Raw genomic sequence first — 20,840 nt, 5'->3', positions numbered from 1 at the left:
TATAAATAGGGGGCCCGCAAGGAGGGTGCCAGGAGGAATTGCAGAGGGCGGAACACTGACTGCCTAATGCTGTAACTCAAAATAAAGATAAGCTGAACTTTCCTTATCTGTGCTGCACTCGGCTACAGTAGCTCATGTTACATCTTTTAATATACTGAGGGGATGAAAACAATCAATTTGATTTAGATGCATATTAGGTGGCTAAAATTTCCAGGCCATAAGACTCTCCCATGCTACTGCAGCCAGTAGGGCTGTCATGTGTCTGGCCAGTAGGGCTGTTGCCATCTGAACTGCTCCTGCCGTAATCCACTCTGAGCAATTTACTGAAGACAAGAGGATAGACTCTCCAGTGACTTTCCCATTTGCACTCTCAGCAGATAGGCTGGTAATGGGTATCGACATAGGAGGAGTATAAACAGAAGGCCTCTGAATGACCTTAAAAATCTACAGAGAACTAACGAGACCTGCATGTTTCTTTTTGGACTTTTAATCCCCTTACTGGTTAATAGGGGGAGAGAAGGGACCAGAAATAAAGTGTATGACTTGTTCATGGGAAGTCTCCCATAGAGCACTTTCACAGAGCTGTTCATTTGAGGCTCTCAAAGAGGGTAAGTGTGTTGCCCATGGTCTCACAGTGCGAACACTAGCCGAGCTGAGAATACAACCCAAGTTTCCTGATTCCTTGTTCAGTGCCCTGGTCATTGGAGCAGCACTGCTTCCCTTAAATTCCCTCTCTCCTATAGTATTTTATTAAGGCTGGAAACTTACACAACTACATGGCTGGGAGCAATAACTTCTATTCATGGCTTTTAAGATAGAGGTTTTTTGACAGATATTTCTGTTCTAGTCACATGCTTGTGATTAATATGACTGTCAGAGACTTGCCAAGTCTTTCTTGCTGGCTGCCAAGGTGATGACATTGATTTTTCCTTCCTAATGCACATTGTGTAATAATAGCAAAAAAAAATTTAATCTTTAAAGCTGATAAGGTTTCTTAAAACACCATGTAAAGGCCTGATTCTGACAGTCTCAGTCGCAACACAGAAATAGTGACCAGTTTGGGTTGTTCTTTACAGCCAGTTCTATGGCATGATTAATAGTGGCTTTGAAAGGATGCAGTACCCAGCTGAAGGGCTAAGTAAGTAGTGTGTTTTCTTGAGTGAATGAGAATGTCATTTACCAGGCTTTGCATTGTTACACGTGTGAGGTGCCCAGCAATAGAGGTAGCACACATCTGTTTTTTGTTCCTAACACTTCATGTCTTATATTAGAGGAAGAAGGCTACTTCAAAAAAATTAAAGTGCTTTCTACTCATTATAGGTGGTTTTTTAAAAGGAATCTGCCAGCATTCCACGGTCATTCTAGAAGCAAAGTCATTGCACTTCATGACTTGGTCATTTTAAAATGAGCTTTTCAGAGTAAAAATAAATAGACCACAAAGTAATGCAGAGGGTACAAAATCTTACCAAGTGCCAGTTTGCCACCAAAAGAGGTACACTTACTTGTGGTAAAAGCAGAGGTAACAAGCACACGTATTGTGGCTTGCTGGGAGTTGGCACACTGCACAAGTATGTGTTGTGATTGTTACAGGGACGGATATTTTCACACATCACTCTCCCTTCAGTCCACTGCTATGGGAGAAAAGACACAACAACTAGCTATAGTGTGATCCATATTATTTATTATCACTATTGTATTTATATTTTGGTGCCAAAAATGCACTGAGCAAAAACCCTAAATTTCACTTTACTTGCAAATCTTTGAGTTATTGGATCATTTTATTAAAAAAGGAACTAGAATCTGTACACATGAAACAAGGATGCCTTTTCTTTATTATTTTTGAATCTCCTCATTACTTTGCCCATTGTTATTTTCTGTGTTTTGACTGTAAGCGCCTCTGCTCGGGGACCTTGTCTTTCTGTATCTCTGTAAAGCACCATGTGCATCCAGCAGGAAGATGAGTTTACAAAGCTGATATTCAGAGCACTGCAATACTCTCACTTCACCTGCAGAACTGTTGATACTATTTCATTTCATGGCTGGCTGGTGACCGACGTGAAGTGAGTTTTGTGGATCTCACTCCCATTCCCAGGGGACAGGTGTCCAAAACCCAGAAGACACTCTTGAAGTTGCACTAACGCTATGCCTACACTGCAAGTGAAGGTGTGATTGTAGCACAGGTAAGCATTTAATCTTTAATCTACTTAGCATGGATAACAATGTAGACAGGCTTCAGCACAGGCCAGTAACCCTTGTAGGTTCCCTGACTCCCTGGCAAACTTGTACCTGGTGAGCTATCCTGTGCTGAAGCCCATGCAACCACGTCTACTCTACTGTTGTTACCCAGGCTAGCTAGACTAAAGATTGAATGCTTACCTGTGCTACCTTCACTTGCCATGTAGAAACACCCATAATGGCATACTACTTGCCAGCTTCAGTAGAGGCTCCAAAGACTGAGGCCCCAATTCAGCAATGCACTTAAGTCTGTGCTTAGCTTTAACCAGATGAGTGGTCCATTTGAAATAAATAGGACTACTCATGGGACTACTCACGTGCTTAGAGTTAAGCGCATGCTTAAGTCCATTGTTGAATCAAGGCCTGAATGGGCCATGGAGACTGACCTGTTCTTTCAGCCCTAGGCCTGGTCCCTCAGATCAGAGCTGAAGCACAATGATGCGAGAGTGTTAGGGAGCCTGCACTGGCATAACTAATGCTGAACCTTTTCCTTGACAGAGGTTCAGGCTCCGAGAACCATGATATTTTAATAAGTAAAAAAATTCCAAACAAGTAATGCTTAGAGAGGGAGAGAAATTGTTTCTGTGAAATCCCGCTTTCTTGTCTCTAGCATCCAAACATGCTTTTCAGACACAGAGCAGGGTATGGTAGGTAGGCTGGGCATTCTCTGCCTTTAACATTAGCCACAGACTTTCACTGGTATGGACAGGTTTCAGAGTCTTATTTCTCCTGCCAATCTGCTCTGTGTACATTCTGCCAGAAGGGCTTGGACTGACCCCTACTTGACCTGCCCCAGGAATATGATCCGCAGTGATAGTGAGTGGAAAATCTAAATGATCCATTCCCAGCACTTTCATAATCCATTTAGAAAGAATAATTCAGCATTCTCCCCTATTTCATGTCTTCAGTGACCCCAACAAAGCCAGTGTTGCTGTTTTTTAACGTGAGGTTTTTCTCAGGGTTGTGACAGGGTACTGTGAGTAGCACCCTGGTCACTGATGTTTGCTGCAGCATGAAGAAGGCTGCAGGCTCAGTTATGAGCAATTAAATACTTTCTGTTGGGGGATTCTGAGTGTCTGGATGGTAGTCACCAGGCTAATGATGTAATTGGGAGCATATAAGTGATAGGAACCAAGAGCAACTGTGCACAGGAGGGAAGCATAGAGAGTGAGCTTGGGCTAGGGAGTGAAGTTACAGGGAAGCCCCTTCTTGCTGTAAGCCAGCAACACTGTGTTACTGTGTACGGAAATAACAAATACATAGTTGGTGAAGGTGTGTGTTTATGACTATGAGACCATGTGAACTGGCCACGAGATGAAATACACCAGGTAATGACAGTGGCCATAAATATGGTTCCTGTACGCTTCACAATCCACAGTGTTTTCAAGCACTTGGTGTAATGAATGAACAACAAAAGAATTTTCCATATCATGCAGTTTTTTCTCTGCCTTAAACTACACACTGTCATCCCACATTTTTTCTTTGATTCACACCCTCAAGTCTTCCTAGTGTATGGAGCAAAGCTCACAGAGGGTAGGCTGGCAGTTTGCAAATTGGATGCGATGTCCCCTTGTAGAGTTCCCTACCTATTACTGGAATACTTATGGCAATATTGTAGAGAAATAGCAATGACAGGAGCTTGGATGATGATATCACATAAGAGATCTTGCATCTTAACTCACTTAAAGATTTGCTCTCCCCTCTAACTACCTGCTGCCCCAGTCTTTGCCGCTGTTTACTCTTTTCATTGTGCCGGAAGGTTGGTCTTTATAGGTACCATTAGTCAGTGAGCTCCAGGGTCTGTCTTTTTTCACAGTGTGTTAGCCTCCTTTAAAAATTCTAGTAGGAGCACGTTTTTACTTTTCTGTTGCTAAGAAAATTACTTTGTCTCCTCTGTACCCACAAATCTCAGTAAGATGGAGAGAAAAGCTGGGAAGATTTTTATATAAGTTTTTCAGGCCTGATGTATAAAATAATGAATGCTTCCTCCTCCATACATCCATCTGTTCAGGCTCCTTTCAGGCTGTGTCTTAGTACTTGGCTAACTAATTCTAGTAAGCTCTTTGGAACCACTATATGTGGGGCAGACACATTGTGCATAGAATTATTCAGAGCAATGTGAACACTGAGTCAGATTTTTGTGAGTATTTTCTACTTAGAGAACAGAGTTTATAGGCAGAGTTTGCTAGTAAGTTTTGTTTTTTAATTATTCTTGATAGAAACTTATGCAAGGTCCTCAACTTCATTTCCTTGCTGATAGTGAAATTTTTCCAGAATCATTAGATCAGAGAAGTGATCAAGATTAGGTCATGTTTTTTGTTCAGTTCTCCTTTTAGAGCTCTTGTGGTATATTAAAAAGCAAATGGGATTCTGTTTGATTTCATGATGGTGTGAACATATGCACCAAGATGAAGATGTCTTCAAACACAAGGGTGATTACCAGTAGGTTGGATTTGATCACCAGTCTATTTCTGTGGTCAGAGAGTTGCTGCCAGTCCATTATGGTACCACTCCCAAGAGCAATATCACTTGAAATGACAGTGAACCATTGGAAGGTACTGATTAGATGACTCTTCAGTGCCTTCCAGAGTTTCTTTGGCATTACACCTGTGTTGTGTATATCACACTGTGATGAAATCCATTGTGTTGTTTTTATCCATTAAGCCTTGTGTAGTCTGTGGTTACATAAGAGACAGTTTCTTATATATCACTATATCTGCACACATTTATTTAAGTAATTATATAGGTTAGCATTCATTGATACTGATTCTTCATTTTTACATTTTTGTATTATGTTAGAAAATGATGAATGACATTCTTATTTACTAGATAATGATCAATTTTTTACTTGTGTTTTGTGTCAAGCTCCATTTGGAGGGAAATTGTAATTCAATCAAAATGCTCAAAAAACATCATTTAAAAGAGCTTTTATTAGTTAAGTAAAACAACCTTAAATGTGCTGGATACGTAAGGAAAATAAGTAAGTTTATCAAAACGTTTTGCATTTAGATTTATTAAACAAAGGAAGTCTTTTCTGTAGGTAGTGAATTGAACTGATTGTTTTCTGGTTACCAGGTTCTTCGGTATTTTAGAACTAGTAGATCTCACACTTAGTTTTTATTCATAGATTGTGTGACTGGGTGTACCATGCCCTTTGAACCCCTGCTGGAAGCCTCAAGGTCCTACCACACCCTATCCTAGGAAGGGAAGTGGGTCCTCCAGGCCTGCCTAGAAAGGCTGAAGTGAGCAGCCAATCAGAGCGCAGTGGAATCAGTTTAAAAGAGCTGCAGGGCCTGAGCAAGTCAGTTCTGGACTGGGACCAGAGAAGCAAGGAAGGGTGCTCCCTGCTGGTCACTGGAGCTCCAGGAAGAACCAGAAGAGAGTTCTGGTGACATTGTCACTCAGTGAGAAGGAAGAGGAGTTGAGAACATCAGCCCTGAGGTAAGAGCTATGTGGGAAGCAGCCCAGCGAATGCAGCAGCAACTATTAATGGAAGGAGCACATGGCTGCTGTTTATAGGGTTGCTGGGTTGGGATCCAGAGTAGTAGGTGAGCCTGAGTCCCCCCACCAACCACTGGGGAAGTAGCCTATGTCCCAAGAAGGAGATAAGGCTCATTTAGAAGCCCAAGCAAAGGACTGGGATTTAAAGGGCTCAGGGACAGGGCTGAAGACCCTGATAAGGGCAGACAGACTGTTGAGTGAACTCCTGGTCACGACCCCCTGGAAGGGGACTGAAGTGGAATAGTGACCTGGCTGGAGAGATGGAACACCAGAGAACCACCGAGGACAAAGAGTCTCCAAGGAGAAAGGCCAGGGGCCAGTGCTCCATAACAGTGAAGGAACAGACTTAAAACTAGCCCAGAAGGGAACGAGGACTGAGCCCAGAGACAGGGCTGCAAATGCCAGCAAGGACACAGTGATGGTCTTTGTAGGATTTTTTTAACTCTGGAAGGGGTTTGTCAATTTTAGAGTGTGTGTGATGTAGCTGGAGGGCTGAGTCATTGAAGACACACCTGATGAGGGCTACAGCCACCAGGAGTAGAGATTAAGAGTTCGGGATTGCAACAACATGACAGGAGGTGCTCACGAGAGGAGCACAGATTGGAGTCCAAGTCACAGATTGGAAGAGAAAAACAAGTTTTCCTGCTTTTTCAACTCCCAGTTGGTTTCTCAATTTTGAATGAGCTAATCACTAAACTGAACTAGTTGAATAAACTGAAGTGAAGAAAATATTCTTTCTGCGTCTGCAGAAGAGGCTATTGCTATCAAAAGCTGATTTAACACTTTAACTCTGGTTCCAGGTGCTTAGCCAGTGAATTCCGCTAGTTCAGTAGTTTGACTTTCTTTAAAACCTCAGCAGCAAATAATTACTACTTGAATATCACTTTTTTGTTTAATTTAAATGATTTTTAAAGATTGTAGTAAGTTTAGGCCTTAAAAATAGGTTGTCATGATTTAGGCTACAAGTCTGTTGTGGAAGTCACAGATTCTGTGACTTTCTGTGACCTCCGTGACTTCTGCAGTGGCTGGTGCTGGCTCAAGGGCTGCCCAAGCCGGGCAGCAACAGTTTGGGTGTGTGGGAGGGGATCAGGGGTAGGGGCGGGGATTGGGGCGGTACTGAGGGGAGCTTACCTAGGGGTGGGGGGCTCCCTGGCTCCCACTGGCATGGTCCTGCAGCTCCTAGGCGGAGGGGTCAGGGGGCTTCCCGGGCTTCCCACACCCTCCGCTCCCATTGGCTGCGGTTCCTGGCCAATGGGGGCTGCACAGCTGGTGCTTGTGGTGGGAGCAGCGCGCGGAGACCCCTGGCCCCTCTGCCACCTAGGAGCTGCAGGGACACCCGGAGCTAGGTAGGGAGCCCCTGTCAACCCTCGCCCCCCACCAGCTGGGGTCCCAGGCAGTGTGCTGCTGCCCACCCACCTGCCAGCACCAGCAGGGGTCCCAGGGTGTGCGCCACTGCCCGTTCCCCCCGGCACCAGCAGGGGCCTGGACCATCTCCCCTAGCACCTGTGTCACTCCCAGACCATCCCTGCTAGAGCACCCATGAGCCCCTGCCCAGTTTTTAGTAAGGGGTATATAGTAAAAGTCATGGACAGGTCATAGGGCATGAATTTTTGTTTGCTGCCCATGACCTGTCCATTACTTTTACTAAAAATATCCATGACTAAAACGTAGCCTTAGTCATGATGTCAGATTTAATTTTAAATAGGTTTATTTTTAAAAAGAAAAATATTTAATTTAAGCAGATTTCAATCAAGAAAATCTGATTTTAAAAAACATGAATCATTGACTTGTATCCACTCTGCTTCTAAAGATTTATATCTTCAGAGCATGGTTCTTCTTTTCTTTTCTTCACTGGACTATCACTGGAGTTTTTTCTTTCTGGTGGGCATGGACGGCTAATAGAAGGGGGCAACTGTTGCTGTCTATTGTGGCATACTATCTTGTGTGTGTGTATTTATATACCCCAGTGCCATAGTGCCGGTCCATGATAAAATACTAAGGAGATATTGTGAACTTAAAAATCACACTTGTCTGATTTTTTTTTTTTTTTTTTACTTATTGTTCCAGAGGACACAAGATCATTGTCACTCAAAAGATTAGAGAAAAACATCTTTTCCAGTTTGCTTACTGTGTGCATTTCGTAGCCCTTTGCATAGTCTGTTGCTCTGGTTCTCCTGTATAGTCAGTTTTTCCTGTTTATGTAGGTCTTTCACATAGAAATAGGGGAGAAAAAATCCTTTGAAAACAGGGCAAGTGATTCTAATACCACAATAATTAGTAGGGGGGCAGGTGTATAATCTGAAATTACTTTTAACGTCTGTTTTTTATGACTAGATTTTGTGATAATTTTTTCAACTCCATGGTTAAAACTACACTGAATTTGTGTTAAGCTATGTTGCTACCACCACCACCTTGTGGCTTATCAACTTGGGCTGCAAAGCTAAGCACTATGAGCCTGGTTAGTCGTTTAATGGGAAATAGCTAGGTATTAGAGTAGCATGTTTGTAATATAGTGGTGTTGGTAATTCAGTATGTGTTCATCTTCTCTCCAAGTCAATAAAGAACGAGTACCATAGTCCTCTGTTAAGGACAATGCATGCTAGTTGATTTCATCTTTGTGTTACAGTAAAACCAAGTTACTGACTTTTTTTTGAAGATTAAAGTTCCCATGGCACTTACTACAGGGATGGAAGATCACTCCCAGTGTCCTGTCCAATTTCATTTCAGTTAGGTTATTCCCTATAGTATTCTGGTAGTATCTGTTGGATAAGGTATTCCCTGCCCTGAACTGTGGGATAGTGATGCTAAGTCTCCTCCACTTTGGTGTGCCCATTGTCACACCAGGAATTGTGAGGCTATGGGCATAAATCACACCTTTCCACTATGAGCCATCTCTAAGTTTCATTTTTTTTTCCGTTCAGTGTTGTCTGAAAGCCTTTTCCAGCCATTCGAACGGAGGGGAATGCTTTGCTCTGCAGTGCCCAATGAGTCTGATTTATGGAATTGTGCAGTGGCCAGATAAGTCTGGCTGTTCCAAGTGCAGGTGGGGGAAGCAATGAGAAGAAAGGGAAGAGAGAAAGAAAAAGTTTCTCTATAAGAATTTTTCTGTGTCTATTAATTTGTGTAAAACCTTTCTCTGGATACGTTCCTCATTAGCTAAAAACTCCTAACTGCCTTTTTGATTTTGTTTGTCAGAATAGACTTGATGTGATTATCAGATCAAATGCAGCCTGATTGATCAGTATGTAGTAACAGCTCTGCTTAGACATTAATAACATTCTTTTTGTGGGTAAAAAGCATGTGTGATTGCTGCAGAAATATGCTGCATAGTTTACTAATCAGATGCTAAAAAATGATGATTTGTTATGGATGCAAATCCTGCAGTCCTTACTCGTTGTCCTTAATGTGTAAAGCAGGAATGCAGTATTTGTGTTACTAGAAATCACCATTACACCAGTACTCACTATTCCCATGAAAGTTATTGATATTCCTTGTGCTCCATCTTAAATCCCTGGGAAAGGTGGGTTTAAGAAACATCCCAGAGGTGTCAGGATTTAATGTAGCAATAATTTACAGAGTGAGCTGGGGAGGTTAGAACACATTTTAGGTATTTAAAAAAATTATTACATCTTAATTTAGGTTTCATATTTTTCAAAACCAGTTTTTGTGAAGCTAGTTCCTGACACTGCAGACTGAAGTCCTCTGCTTACCTACAGCAAAAACACAAGCAGTGCCAGTGCCCCATCATTGTGCTTCAGACCTCCCCTAGAGAGGCCATCATACAGGCAAAAGTGGATAATGGGAAAACATTTCACCCCAGCAAACCTTGAGAGCATGTAACTGAGTCAGTAGCTTTGCTACTACATCTAACCAAAAGGGAAAAGTGCATCAGCTTGATGTTTCTGGTAAAATGGTCAGCTGTGAAATAGTTAACAACGTTGGTACTTAAAATATTTACATCAGGGCTTGTCTACACTTACTGGGGGATTGATGCATGGCGTTAGATGCATTGGCAGTTGATTTAGTGGGTCTAGTGAAGACCCGCTAAATCGACTGCAGATCGCTCTCCTGTCAACTCCTGTACTCCACCTGAACAAGAAGTGCCAGGGGAGTTGACAGGAGATCATCTCCCATCGACAAAGCATAATGTGGACCCTGTGGTAAGTAGATCTAAGTATGTTGATTCAGCTACGTTATTTACATAGCTGAAGTTGCATAAGTTAGATCGCTCTCCCCCCGTAGTGTAGACAAGGCCTCAGGGTCCAGAGTTAACCCTGCACTGAGATGAATAGAGAAGTTTGTGGATATTAAAGCTGTTGTTTCATGTTCTCTCTGTAGAGACTCAAAGTCGGTGAGTTAATATCATTTTACTGGACCAGCTTCTGTTGGTGAGAGAGAGAAGCTTTCGAGCTTACACAGAGTTCCTCTTCAGTCAGACATCCCTGCAAAGATTACATTCAATTCTCATTATTAAATTTGTCTTTGCAACCATAAGGGCTGGAGACTCAGTAAAATAAATAAGTTTAGTACCTGGCAGGGCCGGTGCAACCATTTAGGAGACCTAGGGCGCTGGGATTTGGGGGGCTCCATTTTCTTCGGCAGCGACCGCGGTGGCCGGATCTTCAGCGGCCCGGTCGCTGCTGGCATTTAGGTGGAGGGAGCTGGGGCAGGAGACCGCGGGGAGGGCCGCCTGCAGCAAGTAAGGGGTGGAGAGGCAGCACGCAGGGGAACTCCCTGCCCCAGCTCACCCCTGCTCCACCTCTACCCCGAGCACGCTGTCGCTGCTTCACTTCTCCCTGCCTCCAGACTGCAGCACCTAAGCCTGATTGGGCGGTCCGCAAGCCTGGGAGGTGGGAGAACGATGAAGCTAGCGATGTGTGGTGCTTAAGGGTGGGAGGAAGGAGCAGGGGTGAGCTGGGGCGGGGAAAGGTGCCCTAGGGGGGGGGCGGAAGGGGGGAAATCTGCTTATGGCGGGGGGAGGGGGTCCTCAGGTGCGGGGGGTCGGGAACGGGGGGAGGGGCACAAGGTGGAAAATTCGCCTAGGGCGCGAAACATCCTTGCACCAGCCCTGGCACCTGGATTACAAATATGCAGCATATTTGGGAAAAATAGATAATTACATTATTCTTCATGTCTGCATAATTATATGTAGGGCCCTGTTTATGGGAGAGGGACACAAAGGGTGTGTGAAGGGAAGCAGAAGCACATCATAAGAGTGACATGCGACAAAAGGAGAGAGGAAGACAGCATGTGTGCAAAGCCTTGAAGATGGGAAGGAGTTTGAATTTGATGCCAGGGAAGAGACTCTGAGAGTGTGGGGCTGACAAGGTCAGATTGGCCGGAAAGAGAGACAAGTTTACTTAGTGGCATCATTTTGGATAGACTGGAATGGGGAGCAAAGTGGGAGTCGGGCATGCCAGAGGACAGGAGTTGCAGTAGTCTAAGCAGGAGAGTACCAGGGCCTGGGTGAGAGGGTTGGCAGCAGTGAAGGAGAGAAATGATTGATATGGGAGAGGTAGAGGAAGAAATGAAAGATTTAGCAGCAGCCTAATGGGGTATGAGTGGTGACGGATGGAGAGGTGCCAGGGGACATATTGTAGTTGTGAGTCTGAGGCACAAGGAGGTTGGTGGGATATAGAAGAGGGTGTGTGGGGGGAGAATTTGGGCAGCGAGGGGAAAGACGAGGAGTTCTGTTTTAGGCATGTAGTGTTTTGAGTTGACAGCACAGTCATCCAGGAAGAGGTGTCAAAGAGACAGCTGCAGATCTGACAGTGAGCCCAGGCAGAGAGATTGGACGGGGCAGAGGTAAACTGAAGAGTTGTCAGCGTAGTGATGGTCATTAAAACCATGAGAATAGAGGAAGTCAAATCAGGGTAAGGTACAGAGGCAGAACAGGGAAGGGACCAGGATGGAGACATGAAGAGTCTTGAGAAGGGGGTGGGCAGGAAGTACTAACAGAGTGAAATTAATTATATGAAATGAAACTGGTTCGTAGTCTGTCTCACTGGGTGGATCTAATTTGTTTGCCCAGTGCTCTTGTGGTCAAGTGTCCCTCATTGCGGTGAAGAATTTCACACACACTGTTGCCCCTCTCACCAAAAAACCCACAGCTTTGTGATTAATTTAATTCTTGAAAAATATCTTTTTATCTTTGACCTGAGTCTGCACATCAGCACCCTCAACTTCCTTTGAGAGCAGCTGGAGGTCTGGGTGCTCCACAAGGCTCAGGATCAGTTGCATTAGGCTTTTTAAAAAAATGATAGATATCCCTGGAGACAGAACATGGTATAACTTACATCTGGGAACCTAAAAACTACTTGACCAAGTATTTACATCACTGTTTAGAGGAGATTTCAGTTTCAGGCCGCCAGAACTTTGGCCGTCCTAATACAGCTCCAATAAGCCTGGCTTTTTATTATTTTTTTCAGATGTTTCCACAGAACTTGTTAACACAGATGTGAAATCAGATGTACAGGTGCAGTATCAGTTGTTAAAACATCAGCTACAGGAGCCAAAGCGATTGCACTCCCAGCACTTACTATTTTCTAACAAATTACCATGAAAGTCTGTTGTTACACAGCATTGTCTCATTTTCTAGTAGCAGTATGTAAAACCTGTAGAGCCTGGCTGCCATTCTTGACAACAGGAAATGAGCCCCTTTGGTGCAGTGGCCTGCTTGGAAAGGTCATCAGTGTGTATTTATTCTTGGCGCCTGCCAAACAGGGGTATGAGAATATTGTTTCTGCACTGAAGGGATACCAATTTCTATCTCATTAAAAAGGGATTTAAATTTTTTTCTTTCTAATGACATTAAGTCATTCTCAGTGGTCACAGTAGTGCAGAAGAAAGAGAAAATGCTGCTGTGGGGAGAGTAGAGTGGAGATGTAGTTAACAGTGGTTTTGTAGTGAGGCTCATTTATTTTGCAGCTGGGGGAAGGGAATTTCAGATGCTTATTTACTGGCTGTTTTCTTAGCTTTCTCTCTCTTCTTCTCTTGCCCTCTATTCCTTGTAAAGTTACTGGGCCAAATTCTATTCCCAGAAACTCACATGCATCTCCAATTGACTTGTCTTTTTTAAGCATGAATGTGTACCACTTGAACATTGTTTAAAGGTCTTACAGGGTAAGGATGGGACATTCAATAAGGACAAATGCAAAGTACTTCACTTAGGAAGGAACAATCGTACATAACGGGAAATGAGTGCCTAGGAAGGAGTACCGCGGAAGAGGATCTGGGTGTCATGGGGGATCATAAGCTAAATGAGAGTCAACAGTGTAACACTGTTGGGGGGGAAAAAAGCAAACATCATTCTGGGATGTATTAGCAGGAGTGTTTTAAGCAAGACACAAGAAGCAATTTTTCTGCTCTATTCTGCGTTGATTATGCCTCAGCTGGAATATTGTGTCTAGTTCTGGGTGTCACATTTCAGGAAAGATGTGGACAAACTGAAGAAAGCAATAACAATAATTAATAATAATAAAAATTATTAAAGATCTAGAACACATGACCTATGAGGGAAGATTGAAAACATTGGATCTGTTTAGTTTGGAGAAGAGAAGATTAAGGGGGGATATGATACCAGTTTTCAAGTACATGAAAGGTTGTTACAAGGAGGAGAGAGGAAAAATTGTTCTTCTTAACCTTTGAGAATAGGGCAAGAAGCAATGGGCTTAAATTGCAGTAAGGGCGGTTTAGGCTGGACATCAGGAAATACCTCCTAAGTGTCAGGGTGGATGAGCACCAGAATAAATTGCCTAGGAAAGTTGTGGAATCTCAGTCATTGGAGATTTTTAAGAGCAGGTTAGACAAACACCTGTCAGGGATGGTCTCTAGATAATACATAGTCCTGCCTTGAGTGCAAGGGACTGGACTAGAAGACCTCTTGAGGTCCCTTCCAGTCCTGCAATTCTGTGAAAGGTGGGCCTCAGGGAAAGATTTGGAGGAGAGGGCAGTGGCCATACTGAATAATTCAGCGAGGGTATTCCATGCATAAAGAGCAGCATTGCTGGAAAATACTGAGATCATTGTGTGAGAGACTGACAAGGCTGGCATAACTGGCAGAGCAGAAGGGGTGAGGGAAGGTGTTTTGACATAAGAGATGGGAGGACAAGTAGAGAGGGGTAGAGTTGTGAACAACTTTGAGTACAATATTTAAATTCAGTATTCGACTATAGGGCAGCTTTAGTTTGAAGTTAATGAAGCTTTTTGTTAATAATTCCTTTGATTTTGTAAAGAAGTGTGGGAGGGAGAACCAAGGGTGCCTGCCATGTGTTCTCTTTTTCCAAGTTTCCTTTACAATGGATGAGGGGGGGCACTCCAGTTCTTTTGTGTCACCAGGACCTAGAAGCCTCACCTGGATCTCTGTAGCTTAATTAATTCTGATTCCCATGTGCTCTGGGACCCCTTGAGTGTTGATGATCCAGTGTGCACCATGCCTCTGAATCTCGGAGTGTGTAAGAATTGACTCTGAGGGTTCTGAAACATGGCATGCCCTGCGATGTCAGAAGCCACAGAGCGAAGAGGAATTTGGTAGGATTCAGCAGAAGGATTGTTAGGTCCCCACTGCTTTCTTGGGCTGGAGATGTGTGTCACACTCTGTTTCTGTGGATGCTAAGAGTCAGATAGATGCTGAGAGTCAGTCAGCACTTAAATGGATTGTGACCTTGCTGTGACAATAGCAATTCCCCCATAATGACTTGACAGGAGAGACTCCCTGGCAGTATCAATGGCCATTTCTCCTCTCCTCTCCTCTCCCTTATGCAGGAGAATGAGGTGTGGCAACTTCTCATTATTCATGTAGCATCTGATTTTTGAAAGTGCTCAGTGCTCATAAATTCCAGTGAAATCTATGGGAGCTGTGGGTATTCAGTACCTTTGAACATCATGAAGTGGGTATTTACCCACGAAAGCTTATGCTCCATTACATTTTGTAAGTCTGTAAGGTGCCACAGGAGAGTCTGTTGCTTTTTACAGATCCAGACTTACCTGGCTACCCCCGATACTTTGAACATCATGGAATTTGTTTTTTAACCAAGCATTCACTGTAATCCTGAAGACAATGGGAAGGGGAGGGATAGCTCAGTGGTTTGAGCCTTGGCCTGCTAAATCCAGGTTTGTGAATTCAGTCCTTGAGGGGGCCATGTAGGGATCTGGGGCAAAAATCTGTCTGGGGATTGGTCCTGCTTTGAGCAGGGGGTTGGACTAGATGATATCCTGAGGTCCCTTCCAACCCTGATATTCTATGATTGGCATTCAAAGCAGATTGAAACGTTGGACCAGATCCCAGATTTACTCCAACTGAGGACCTAGCCCAGAATGTCCAGCCCATTCCTAAAATAATTGTCTAAATCTGGAATCCCAGATCCTAATCTAATAAATGTGTGTGGTAATTACTCTGGATAAGAGCCCTTACAGGTTTGAGATTTCTGCTTTGCATTGTTTTATAATTTTTGTTTAAAAAGTTTTGCAAGGTAGATTTCAATTAAAGTAATCTGTGTTGGAAACAGTTGTCATAAGCCCCCTTTGCTTTGCAGAGAGCAGGGCACTGGCTGAATGTGGGCAATCTATCAGAACCATTTCCTTTTGTGCAGTACAAGGATATTTGGAGTGAGTGCAAGTTGCTACAGAAATGTCTACCTGCAGCTCTGTCTCTAGTTTCCAAAAGATGACCACCTTCCTTTTAAGGAACTGGCAAGGCCTCATTCCCCATTAATCCATTAGCTGTTCGTCCTCAAGGAGCCTGTCACTTCTTAGCTCATCAATAGGCAGCCGTATGATTCTGTCCCTCCAAAGACTTAGGACACATGAATCAAAATAGTTGTGTGATGTCATGTCATAATGTGAATGTGCTCTGACCAATTGGTGCCAAGAATTGTCTGTACAGGGGTGGTTTCCTTTTACAGTCTTTTTAAAGAGACATCATGCAGAACTGCACATGACAATTCCCTTCAAGAGGACTTGTGCCTCCTTTGCATATTTAGTATTTTTTAAAAAGGGGAGCTTATCAGCTAGTTACTGACCTCTTCTACATAAGCTGATCCACTGGTGAAATTCTGTTTCAGCCTCTGAAGCTTTCTGACTGCTTAAGGATAAGAACTGCCACTGCAAGCTGTACAGGCTTTTGAAATTCTCCTGGTATCCACAGATATTTTCAGAATAGTTACTGTACAGTAAGAATTAAGATCGGAACTGCTTTGGGCAAAGTTCAGCTACTCTTTCTGGATCTTTTTGTCATTAAGACGTGGTCTGAAGTCTCTTTCACAAATTCAGAAGCTGAAGCTTTTCATAGCCGCACATTGTTTCAGATGACTTTTTGGAATATCTTACTTTTTGCCCCTGCATTTCAATTTTAACTGACTTATTTTCCTGCCCCCCATCACCTTTTGATCAGATCTGCTCTTTCTTCTTCTCCGATACCTGGTATGATTGACGGCTGCTATTGGTTTGGTGCCTGCTGCAGCTCATGAAGCGTTTTGGCAGTCTTAGAGGAAGCAAGAAACAAAAGGACCAGGGCAGAAGCTCTGAGAGGCGCAAATCTGAACCTCATGGCCTTTTAGGTAGGGAACTTCTGTTACCCCTCAATATGAGGATTAATTCTTTTTTGGGAGCAGGCATTGTGGCTGTATACAAAAAAAAAGAGCAACCTTCTGTTGTGGGTAGATATTAATGGGGATGTTTATACAGTGTTTTGTACTTGATGGGAAACCTTAAGTGAATGCCTTTAGTATACATCTAAAAATCTATAAGGAACTAATCTTCCAAAATGATTTTTTTTCAAAGTTGCTTTACAGTATTGAGATTAAACTGTGTGAAATATATCCTGGCAGGCCTGCTGACTGTAAATTTCAAACTAGGATTCTCTTACTTTAAAGAGAATTAAATGAAGTGCTAAGTTAGTAAATATTTAAATAATATAATTGGTAGTTAAAAAGGGAAATATAAGAATCTTCAAACTAAGTGCTACCTCCCATAGGCAACTGCTGTTTTAAACCACATCTTTCAAGTATCCCCTGCAATTTCCAGTACACTTATATTTCACCGTTTGTTAAAGACCAGCCTTCATTAGGTCACTTAAAACAGGTTAATCATGGAACAAGAGCTGAGTTCTGTTTGGGAATTGCACTGGGAAGCAAATTTCAGGTAAGGCTGAATTGGCCAGGAAGCATGGGGTATTCTGACGTCGGATGAAGCATCACATGTGTTTCCTGAGAACAGAATAGCGCCTCTGCTGATTTCTGTCTGATGAACAGCAGAAAGCTTTGATTGAGTAATGGGAATGAATTTCATGTATCACCTGGTGGTGGTATTGTTGTGCACTATGTACTTTCCAGTAAAGCACAATTCTGATGAGAAAAAAGAGAGATACTGACCTGGCACTATGGCACTTAAAAACAGTGTCACTGTCACACTGAATCAATAAGATAAGTACAGAGTTCAGTATGTCTGACTGGTTAATAACCCTGGCCTGATTCTTCTCTCATACTGGTATAATTCAGGAGAAACTGCATTGGAGTGACACTGGTATAAAACTAGTATGAGAGAAGAAATGGGCCTTGTGGGTGTATATGGAAGTGCATCCAGTTTTAGTAACTATTTTTCAGCATCATTTACTCTTGTCAATAAACTTAAACAAACTTCAAGGTGTTTTTTTCAATTAATTTGCTCTGTTTTTAAAGTCTTTCTCTTGCCATTGGTATTCCTTGTTTTCTCTGTTGCAGTGTTGAATATTGTGAAGTATCAGTGTAAATCAAAGGAGATCTAAGCCTTGAGAATTTCATAGTGGGGTAAAATGTGTGATCTAGTAAAGAGACAGCTAACATTGCCCCCTTATGCAGGAATAAAGGTACATTAGGGCCACAAAGGACCCAGATCAACAACTGACAGGCAGCAGTGTGGCTGAGTCTGATCTATGACAATGCCAGCCACTGCCTCCCCATTTTCCCTTGGCTGACATTGTGACATAGGGTGTTCAGGGTCCATGGAACGTTCTGGGGGGCACCTGAAGTCTTGTTTCTGCAGCAGTTGGCTGGCCAGCAGCACCACTTGCTATACCCAGACATACTGGAGCATCTACACTTCCTCTGAATGTAGGCCCCAGGTGCAAGCACCCAACATTAATCCTCCCCTGTGCAGGAAATAATTCAACCTGCAACAACAACAATTGCTATAAAAACATTGTAAATCACAAGTGTTACAGAAATGGAGGTTCAAAAAAGAATTAGATAAGAGAATGGAGGATAGGTCCATCAATGGTTTTTAGCCAAGATGGTCAGGGACACAACCCCATGCTCTGGGAGTCCCTAGCCTCTTGTTGCTAGAAGCTGGGACTGGATGACAGGTGATGGATCACTCAGTGATTGCCTATTCTGTACATTCCCTCTGAAACCCCTCGCATTGGCCACTATCAGAAGAGAGGGTACTAGGCTAAATGGACCATTGGTCTGACCCAGTATGGTTTTCTTATGAAACAGTCAAAAGGGAAAAGTACATAAACATTTACCTCCTTATTCCTTAGTCCCTCTCCCGTCTAACTAAAGTGAACTGAAAGGTTTCTGTGGGTATGAAAGAGCATGATGTTCCTCAGTGCTATGAGTTGTGCAGGCTGTAAAACAATAGCTGTCCGTTCTAATTTCCGATCATAATTGCTCTCATTAATCTTGCCGTGTAGCCCACCCTGGTGGTGTAGAGACAGAATTAGATGCTTATTTACTATGCAGAATTTCCATCTGCAGTATTCAAAACCATTGCTCACATTTGTATCATGAATGAGTTGCAGGTGTTTTTCCAAAACCTGACCTCAGGTCACAAGGGTAGGAAAATAAAGATCAGATGTATATGTTATTCTGGCTTCCTCAGAGTAGCTGCCACTGTTGTAATCTGGATTCTTTTCTGGAATCTGGATTCTTTTCTGGAAGCAGGTTAATGTGTGCGAATGTCTTTTTCTTCAGAATGGGTTAATTTATTAAAAAGCTCGCATTATTTTCTGAATTAAACTTTACCAAAAGGACTTTATGTTTATAAAGCACTGGCCTGTACTAAACTCATCCTGAGAGGCACTGAGCACCATCAGCTCTCATGGCAATCGAGGGTGTTGAAGAGCTTTTAGGACCGGACCCAGTGTTTGTTTTTTGTAAGAACATTTGTAACAAACACCTGTGGTGGCCCGTCAGGTGCAGTAATGCAGACTGGTGCATTCTCTTGAGCTGCTTCTGCTGTCAGGGAGCAAGAATTAATTTTAGAAATATATCCCTGCGCTTTCAGAGCAGTGTGATGTGGGTGTAGCTATGCAAATACTGTTGGTGTTAATGGGGTTCACGCAAGGCATGCCCTGCTCACCACCTCAAGCCACTCATTTTTTCTTATGCTGTGATTGTTCAGACACACAAGGATCAGCCTCTTTTCCCGCCTCATTTTCTAAGTAGAGGTGGAAAAGGCCACAGGGTTACAAATGTATCGTTTTCCAGGCCAGCTGTCAGTGTGCTGTATTCTGCCACCACTCCTCTTGTTCTGAACTAACGGAACTCAGACTTTCTGATTTTCCTTGACCTCTACTCATAAAATGCTTTAAAGAAAGAAGAGAGGCCTCTGGCCATCATAAGCTGGGGCATCTTGCCTCATTACAGAATCCACCTTTGGGGCTCCTACAGCTAAGATTATTGAGCCTTTTCTTATGTGCATCATTCAAGCTAAACCCCAGAATAGGCCTAAGCATCTTCTTCTAGGCTGAGAGAAGGGCATAATGAGGGTCTTGTCTAGTGAATGGAAGCAGAGAGAGAATTGGGGGATTGCTGGTTCCCCATTTAGATCAGCTTTAAAATCCCTTTGTGCCAAGTGAGCAGTACAAAGGGGTTAGCGCATGGACCACAATTGGCACATGCAGCTAAAGGGAGCAGTCAGGATAGAGTAGGGGTAGGCAACCTATGGCACGGGTGCCGAAGGTGGCATGTGAGCTGATTTTCAGTGGCACTCACAGTGCCCGGGTCCTGGCCACCAGTCTGGAGGGCTCTGCATTTTATTTAATTTTAAATGAAGCTTCTTAAACATTTTAAAAACCTTATTTACTTTACATATAACTAAACTATTGTTGTATGTTATAGACTTGTAGAAAGAGACCTTCTAAGAACATTAAAATGTATTACTGGCATGCAGAACCTTAAATCAGAGTGAATGAATGAAGACTCGGCACAACACTTCTGAAAGGTTGCCGACCCCTGGTATAGACGGTTGGACAGAGCATTGGGAGTGAATGACATGTGAGTGAAGAGGAGACACTGCAACTTTATGCATAGGAAAAAGGGAAGGCAGTGCAGAGATACGCTCCAAGTACTGGGAAAGGGAGATGATTTTGGCAGCTGTGAGGCATGTAGCTGTAAGAAAATAAAATTTAAAAAAACGGAGATATACCTATTTCATAGAACTGGAAGGGACCCTGAGGAGTCATTGAGTCCAACCCCCTGCCTTCACTAGCAGGACCAAGTACTGATTTTGCCCCAGATCCCTAAGTGGCCCCTTCAAAGATTGAACTCACAACTCTGGGTTTAGCAAGCCAATGCTCAAACCATTGAACTATCCTTCACCCTGCTTTTGGCTCACCCGCTTAAGGAAATCAGTGACTGCCTCCCCCCAACCTATCTGTCAGTTACATCATTGATTGTCAGCTCTTGATACAGCCTGCAGCGTTGTAAATAGATCAGCTCTGTTGCTTTTCCCAAGGGGACAGTTTTCAGCCAAGATGAGGCTAATATCCCTGCCCTTTAAAGGACACCATCTGTTCAGTGAAGGGTTGAACAACACATGCAAAAGATTGAATAGGAGTTTTCCTGCCCTGTCAAACTTCGTAAGTGCCCAACACAGAAGCATCTCGGCTCTTAGTGCCGTTGTAGGGAGCACAAATCGGGAGCGCTGTCTCCTTCCAAGGCAATGGGTCCCAACTATTCATTTGGAAATCCACCAGCTAAATCTAAACATCTGCCTGCTAGGGTGCTGTATGTTCCTCACCTCTGTATCTGGGCTGTGACCTTGAGATTTGCTTTTGTAACTTTCAAGAGGCATAGGCTGAAACTTAACAAGTTTCCTCAGCATCTCTTTCAGTGTCCTTGACTTCC

The 20,840-nt window shown here is 43.3% G+C and overlaps 1 protein-coding gene across 6 annotated transcripts in view; it reads left to right on the top strand.

The window, feature by feature from the left end:
- The window catches only part of PRKAG2 (protein kinase AMP-activated non-catalytic subunit gamma 2), a 403,677-nt gene that overhangs the window by 161,359 nt on the left and 221,478 nt on the right, over positions 1–20,840 (top strand). Inside the window, exon 1 of one of the 6 annotated variants that reach the window (XM_075062185.1) lies at positions 15,811–16,292. The exons of the other annotated variants lie outside the window; for them this stretch is intronic. Within the exon in view, the coding sequence (XP_074918286.1) occupies positions 16,199–16,292 (94 nt within the window). The 5' untranslated portion in view covers positions 15,811–16,198. Of the gene's footprint in view, positions 1–15,810; positions 16,293–20,840 lie in introns of those variants that run through there. 6 annotated transcript variants of the gene reach the window in all.

Source organism: Chelonoidis abingdonii, chromosome 2, assembly GCF_003597395.2.
Source record: "Chelonoidis abingdonii isolate Lonesome George chromosome 2, CheloAbing_2.0, whole genome shotgun sequence".
In the NCBI taxonomy this organism is placed as follows: Eukaryota; Metazoa; Chordata; order Testudines; family Testudinidae; genus Chelonoidis; species Chelonoidis abingdonii.
The sequence above is the reverse complement of the archived record's forward strand: the minus strand, read 5'-3'. Positions and strand labels throughout refer to the sequence as shown.